Raw genomic sequence first — 8,692 nt, 5'->3', positions numbered from 1 at the left:
TATGCTTGGCAATACTTAATGTCATCAGGTAATCAGAAAGAATATGTTATAAATGAAAGTAACTTTAAAATTAATTAATTCAAAGTATGTGTTATATATATATTTTTAAGTGAAGTTTCCATCGAAATGAAATCTTGTCCATAAAGAGATATTTTATTAAGAAAATTAATCTCATTATATTATAAATATTCATGATTCGAGTAAAGTTATCTCCAATCAATGCATACAAGGTGTATAATTGCGATAGTCCAATAAAGAAAAATAAAATGAGAGTTTAATAATTGTTCCAAGCTTTTAACAATGCATTTGCTATCTAACTCAAGACATTAGTAAAAATAATAATAATAAATATATTTAGGTACTAATTATCATTTTCTTACTTTAAAGCGTCGCTTGCTATGTCATATAAATAAGTATCTCCTACTAACTCTACTTATAGGTGTGCAAACAAGTCAAATTAAGCTAAACACTTAAAATTTAAACATGACTTGTTAAAAAAAATAATCTTAATTAATTTATTTAAACGAGTCAATTGCAAATTCAAAACTTAAATTTGACTTAGTTAAAAATTAACAATTAGCTTGGCCTTTTTTATTCGGTTAATTTACATATTTGCTAATTTTTTTTATCAAACTTTTTCTTTGAATAAATTTCTGTTTATCAATTTAGTATTTAATTAAAAGATATTTTTTTTAAAATTTAAAGTAAGATAGTAATAGAATATAATTTTCTGGTCATATAAAATGACTTAACATTTAAGATAAAAATTTTAATGGTAAAAATAAAAATTTTCTTGAATAAATATTATAATAATCTATTTAAAATACGAATATTTAAATTAAAAATAATAAATAATACATGTGTATATAAGATAATAATAACTAAAATTTTAAATAAATTTAATAAATTAAATTAAAATTGTTTAACTTATTCAAAAGTTATTAACATTATTTTTAAAATTTTAAACTCAACTCCTTGAAATAATTAAATTTAAGTTTCTTTATCTAACTAAAAAGTAAAATTTAGTGAATTATGTTCAAATAATTCATAAACTTACTCGTTGACAAGCATGAGTAACCAATATTAACTGTCACAATCATGTAGTAGTTCAAGCAACGTTGTCCATAAAGCACTTGAGTAAAAAGCTCCTCGTGCGTTGCAGCACATGATTGAAGATCCATTAATACTATTTTAATTTCTTTTTAAGCTTGCAATTGTCTCACTAGTGTCCTGTGATTAGACCTGCATGCCTATAATTAACAAAGTGCTAATCTATTATTATTCTTAATTAGGATCCCATTTGTTCCCCAATTCGTGTGGTCAACGTTTGCCAAGGAAAGAGGATTGATTAAAAAATTAGGTAAATGTTAATTAGTATTCTTAATATACTGGTCTTATTTGTTTATCAGTCTAAAATATTTATTAATATTTTTTAAAATAAAAAAATAAGCTTTTCTTTTGCAAATGTAGTCTAATATAAATTTTAATAATTTTATAATCAGTGTTTTGAAAACACTTGTTAACAAGATTAAAAATAATGTCACACTAATTATGATACCGGAATTTAAGTTTGAATAATTGTGTTTTGAACTACAGGATGTCACCTAAACATATGGCAAATTAGCAGCTAAAAGAAGATTTGACGTTATAACAAGTTTTTTTTGAGAGTTGAAATTAAAGACATGAGAGGAATGGTTTAGCCTAAATCAATCATAAAATCAAAGAATCTCATTTATATCCCTTATCAATTCACAGTCAAAGTGTTGAGATCTTACAAATTAATTTTTTTTTCTCCTGTTGCGATCTTTGGTAGAGTTGTGCAGATCTGAACAATCTGTTTCGCTCTGTATAATTTGAGCAACTCATCCAAGTAAAATCGGATAATAACGAGTTTTGGGTAAGTATAATATCTTTTTTGAATTAAAATTGTTAAATAAAGTTAGTGAAGGATATAAAATTAGAAGACTATCGGTACTCGAAACTGGCTGAATATATATATATATATATATATATATATATATATATATATATATATATATTTGAATTTGTGAAAATTTAATTTATCAAATATGCATGTGATATGATATGAATATTTAATTTGGGTCAAGTCCAATTCTGTTATTAAATCATTAGGTTTTAATTGACACTGCAACATGTTTTTCTTTTATTATTCTGAATTCTTGAATGTTTAATTTACCAAATATGCATGTGATATGAATATTTAATTTGGGTCAAGCCTAGTTTTTTTATTAGATCATTAGGTTTTAATTCATGCTGCAACATATCTTTCCTTCATTTCTTTAGTCTGTGCGACAACGATCCTTTGTTTGTTATCTTTGAACTTTGTTAGGGTTTGAAATTTTATCTCTTCTTTGCCTCTTTTTTTTTGTTACCATAGTTTATCTCTTATCAGCATGAGGCTTAAACTGAAGTAACTACCCGATTAATTGAGTTACTCAATAAACCTGAATCTAAGCTATCCGATAAAAAATTGGATAAAATTGAGTATTTTTCTAAACAATTCGATTAAATATAATTAGTTAATTTTAGACTTTAACTCACCCAAAATTGACCGATAATTACTCCTAATCTTTGGTAGATATTTTCAATTGCACGAATAGACATTTTTACTATTTTATGTTTAATCTACGGGGATTCATTGTTTTTTACACAAAGTATATATGGAAAGCATGTTAGTATGAACATGGTACCTTTAATTTCTTCGTGACAATGACACTTCAATATGTTATTAGAGTGGCAAAGGAAAATCCTAAGCATAGTTTAAGTGCATGTTTTATTATTGATCTTTTATAGCTTCTTGCTTAATCGATTTCACTTAATTCACAGGCAGGCCTCTAATTTGTTAACTATAAAATAATTTCTATTTACTTGGTGCATAAAAAATTGTCAAATTTAGATATTTAATAAAAAAAAATTATATATTAATAAAAAATTAAGTTAACCAATAATATAATATATTATTATTTATGTATTACTAGTGTATATTAATGTTTTATTCTAAATTATTTATTAGTATACATAATGTAACATATTATTAATACAAATTATATATATATATATATATATATATATATATATAAGCTAATATTAGTAAATGCTATTTTTCTAGTGCACAATCGTTGAAAGTATGAAAAAACAAAAAATTCACCCAAACAGTGGATTGAAAGGGAAGCTGACAGCTGATAAGACCTTAGGAGGTAGGAATATGGCCTTGCACGTCATTTCCATTGCTCTAGTAAATCTAAAATCAAAATTTTATTCTATCAGACTATATTTTGAAACTTTACTAACTTTAATTATATATATATATATATATATATATATATATTTGTTTGTTTAATAATGACATAATAATTTTGAAATATTTATTATTTAACATTTAATTTTAATAATTTATTATTAAATTTAATGATTGTAATTTATTTATTTCTTATTCTTATAATAAATTTTTCATTTGATACGCACTTTCAAAGTAACCTTGACAAAAAAATATTTTTCTTAATAAACTTTATATATATTAAAATTTTTCAATTCAATTATTAAATAATATAAAATTTATATAAATAAACAACTAATTCAAAAATCATTAGATAACTTTATTTTAACTTCTATTATGCATTTAATTAAAAAATTAATATGAATGATTAATGTGAATATATAATATTATTTAATATTAAAACTTTTAAAATTAAATATGACTTAATTAAATATTTAGTTTTTACAAAAGTTACACAATTTAAATTTAGTCTTTATAAAAATATTTGTTAGAGTATAGTTTTTATTTTTTTTATAAATTATTATTTTTAATTTTTAACTGATATAATTAATTGAAATATTATTTAGTGTCGATTTTAGTTTAACATGTTTTTTAAAGAAACTAAAAATAATAATTAATTAAAAATTACATTCTAATAAAATATTTTATACAAACTCGTTAAAAGGATTAAACATGTCATTAAATATTTATAAAAACTCTTAAGTAGAGTAACTCCTAAAACAGGATCAAGTTACGTTAAGAGTAATTTATGATATTTTTATTTTTTTCTTTATTACTTTAATGTTTTTTATTTATCTTATTATTACTTTTTATAGAATTAATTTCTTTATATTTATCTTTCATAATTAATATGTGTTAGATAAAAAATAATAAATAAGATATCATTTCTTATTGTGATAAATAAAAATATAATAAAGAATAAAATATTTTTCGTAAAATTTAAATTTTTAACTATTTATTTAATTATTGTATCTCAAACATTAAAGGGAGTGTAACTTGTTTGGCCTTTTTTTTTTTTTGGAGGCCAATTTAAAGTATGAAACTGCAAACCAAACTCAGCCCCACCTAAAAAGTCAACAATTAATACAGTAGCTACAATAAACAGTATTTTAGTTGGAGCTATTCTTAGTTATATATTATATAGTATACAAATATCGAGAGAGGATTAAATAATACAATATTAAATTTATTCAATTTTAAAATTAAATAAGACTTCCTTACTTTAGTTTATTTTAGCATTTAGTTGTTATTTAAAATATAAATAAATATTAATTATTAATTATATATTTACGATAAATTATAAAAATTTTATATATAATTACTATGATAATATTATATGAATCAGTATTTATATTAATAAATTTATTTTTAATTTAAAATATTAAGAATCATTTTTCCAAGGTTGATCAGCATCGATAAGTAGTTAGAGAGAGAACAAATAGTTACATTTACTGAAAATAATATCTTTATCATATAAAAAATCATATAACTAAATATAAATAATTAATTTTAAAATATATTTGAAGTCATAAATATTTTAAAAAAATTAAATAACAATAAAAAAGTCAAATAATTCTTATTTTTATGAATCTAAAAATGTATAAGTAAAATATCAAATGCTTTAAAAACAATATCAAATTTTACAAATATAATCTATAAGATAAAAAAAGTGCTAAAATAATTTTTATGATAAAATTATCGAATAAAACATTATCACACAATATAAAAATAAATATAACTCCTAGAAGTAGAAATTTATATCCCTTCCAATGTATATATCCTAAAACTGAAGCAACCAGTTGATGTAACTATCTAAGTGACCGACCACCAAAATCCTGCGTTTACTTTCTCTCAACATCAAAATCAAGTTAAGAACATATAAGCTTATTACTTGCATCTATGAATACTTATGTATCTTCCTCTCTCTGGTAGTGACCCACAAAAATTGGTTGAAACATGAGCAAGTAAAAAGATTAGGTCAGCATCAAGAAGAGAGAAAAGTAGATCAAAGAGGAAATGGATCTTGGAGATGGTAGAAATGGGCCCTGTGGTGCGTGCAAGTTCCTTAGGAGAAAGTGTGTGAAGGGTTGCATATTTGCACCATATTTTGACTCAGGCCAAGGCACTGCTCATTTTGCTGCGGTTCACAAAGTGTTCGGTGCCAGCAATGCCTCTAAGCTACTCACCCGTGTCCCTCCTCACAAGCGTCTTGATGCTGTTGTTACTCTTTGCTATGAGGCTCTTGCTAGGGCTACTGACCCAGTTTATGGTTCTGTTGGTCACATCTTTGCCCTTCAACAACAGGTTTGCATGCCTTTAACTCTTAGTTATATTTATATTTCAGTCATCTCTTTGTTTCTTCTTTCTTTGTTCGTGTTTGCTAACTAGTTGCCAACTTGGGGTTTATTTTGAGGGTTAATTCGTCTCCTGCTTGAGATTTGGGTTATTTGTTGCATTTATGAGAGGAGATGCTAAGATGTTCTAAGTTGATTAATCAGAAATGCAGATAGAACATTTTTTATAACATTTTAACTTTTTTTTTTATGAACTATAGGTTTGAGAAATTAGTGAAGTTTAGTTTTTCAATGGCTATTTAATTTAAATGTTTGGTCATTTAATATAAATGTTCTGTATAAACTTTGTACACCAAACAATTGTAAGTTTATAATACAAACAATCATCATCAAAGGTCTTGCTGACAACTTGAGAAATATACATCTACTGACCACTGAATGCTTTTAATTATTTTGCAAAGTGTATATTAAGTAATCTTTTATATTTCTAGATATAGTAAATATTTTTAATAAATCATTTGTGTTTCTTTAATCAGCATTTTAAGAATTATTTGTTCGTATCTGCTTAAGGTTAATATGACAAAAGTGATGAGAATTGCTGCAAACAAAGTACGTGCCAATTAAGTTGATGACAACGTTGTACGCACTTTGTCTCTAAATCATTCCTCTTGTACTTTTCTTTTGAATAATGACGCTATTGCTAGCGTGCTTGTTTTGAACCTTGATCAATTCATATCATATTTATCCTATAGGAAAAAACTGTTTTTGAACGTTTAAATAGAGATATCTAATGTGTTTTTCTTTTGTGTATTTTAAAATGAGTGTACGTATATGGAAAAAAAAAATTCAAAAAATAGATAAAAGTCGATTAATCACAGATCCTTTTTGTTTGGGTTATTTTAGATAACAAAAATGTATTAGAAAAATCGGCATAATTCAAGGAAAAATTATCAAAATTCAATTGTGTGGTTATTGAATAACTCAAGGGGATGGATCAGTCATGTATTCAATATGCAATACCAAAATTAATTCAAATGAAGAAATATAGGGATTCATGGCCAAATTTAAGGAATCAAGTTAAACACTGTAGAATCTGTACTTTCTAGAGTAGTCGCTTGATAAATATCACTGTTTCGAGTTACTGGTAGAGCACACGACTTTCTTTACATTAATTTGATGTTACAGTATGTTCTGTTTGCTTTGAAATGATTGTCAGCTTTGGTTAGCTTTTATATGGAAGCCATACAATAAACTTCTCATGCCCCTATCACCGTAGGTTTTGTCTTTTGATTTCAAGGTCTAAGGCCCATGAATGCATTATCAAAAGTACTAGCAATGCAGACTTTTAATTACCCTATGTTCTAGATCATTAAATTTACGATAAATTCGGTTCCTGAAATCAATGTGTATTGTGATTTGTGGACATTTGGTTTCTGTGTAAGATAGTGGCAGAATGAGATAGATTATAACTCTACTCGCCAAAATTAGCTGAAAGGGTTGTAATTTATCAATTTTTTTAATCTGTGTAATATTAAAAATTATAGCATTAATAGTATTAATAATATATTAAAGTATACTAAATTCTATAATTTTTAATAAGAATCTATTATGTATAAGTTATTGTTATGTGTTGCATATATTAAAATAATTTGATGATTTACAATTAGCTGACTGAATTACAATTATTTAATAAAATTAATTTCAACTAATTAAAAAAAGAGAGTAAAAGTTGTTTTATGCGAGGAGCAAATTAAGACGGATCTTTGTTGTGACTTGTGGGGGCAAAAGGTATTTAATCTTTATTATTAATGTATGTATTGTTTATATAAATTGTCTAATACTACATTTAATAACACTCAATTAGTTCAATGTGTTTGCCCCCAGTATTTGTTAAATAGGATGATTATAATCATACAAATTACTTCAATGTCTGACCTTAATGTAGGTTGTTCTCACAACTTTTTAAAAAATAAGTTTAAAAAATTTTTGTTTATTAAACGGTTCTATTTATTAAAAAATTATAAATTATAAACTCTTAAATAACTATACAAAATTATAATATGAAAGATGTTCTGAATATGAAAACTGATATTTTCCTCGGCAAAGTTACCAAACACCCAATTAGCAGTTGGAGAAATCTTCAAACACTCGTAACCTTGACTTTCATTCCTTTGTAGACATATTTTATATTACAAATACACAGTTGAGTGTATTAGTTTAATAACCCTAAAAAAACAACGTAGAATAGTAAAAAAATTCAAAATAAGATACCATTTGCAAAATAAGTTAATAAGATATATTCAAATATCTAAATTTTTAAACAATAATATTTTATATGCATAAATATGAAAAAACAGTAATAATATTTATATATTATTATTGTTTTACAGGTTGTGAACTTGCAGGCAGAGTTAGCCTATGTGCATGCTCGTCTTTCCACATTGCATCGGGTGTACGTAGTTCCTCCATTTCCAGAGTCTTGTTCAAGCACCCCAAATAGCAACAATGAGTTGCAAAGTTCATACATATCAATGCATTTTGATAATCCAACATCATTAGATTTAAGCAGCTTTCTGAATCCATCCTATCAACAAGGTGATGAGCAGGAACTCCAAGCTTTGGCTCGAGATTTTGTGTCGAGGTTCTTGCCCGGAATTAATTCTCACTAATTAAGCTCTCTTCTTCCAATGTTGATGCAATACTTGGGTTATAATATTTAATTAACGAAAGTGTGAGTTAGCTTAATCTTGTTAAGCCTTATGCTAATGGTATCAGATAGTTAGACCTAAAGGGGTTTGTAGCATTTACCATGAAGAACATATATATATATATATGCAACTACATGACCAATTCATCTTCTTTATCTACGCTTTTTTTTTTCCAAGAAATTTTCTATATCTCGCCTACTAAAAGCATGCATGCGAACCTAAGGATAAAAGTTATATATATATATATATATATAATTTAATCATGTATTACTATATCAACAAAAGTTTTTAATTTTTGTAATTATTTCAGAAATCATATTTATTTTATATTTTAATCAGTTAATAGAGTAAAAAAATCATATTAATAATATATAAAAAAAAACACTTAGGAA

General features: G+C 24.8%; 1 protein-coding gene across 1 annotated transcript; it reads left to right on the top strand.

The window, feature by feature from the left end:
* The first annotated feature begins 5,314 nt into the window (after positions 1-5,314).
* LOC113852299 (LOB domain-containing protein 19) lies at positions 5,315-8,261 on the top strand. The gene is made up of 2 exons (XM_027482534.1): positions 5,315-5,602; positions 7,983-8,261. The coding sequence occupies exons 1-2, from the start codon at positions 5,315-5,317 to the stop codon at positions 8,259-8,261; spliced, it is 567 nt and encodes a 188-aa protein (XP_027338335.1).
* The last annotated feature ends 431 nt before the right edge of the window (positions 8,262-8,692 follow it).

This window comes from Abrus precatorius, unplaced genomic scaffold, assembly GCF_003935025.1.
Source record: "Abrus precatorius isolate BTA unplaced genomic scaffold, Abrus_2018 Scaffold10, whole genome shotgun sequence".
NCBI classification, from domain to species: Eukaryota; Viridiplantae; Streptophyta; class Magnoliopsida; order Fabales; family Fabaceae; genus Abrus; species Abrus precatorius.
This window is presented reverse-complemented; position numbering and strand designations above follow the sequence as displayed.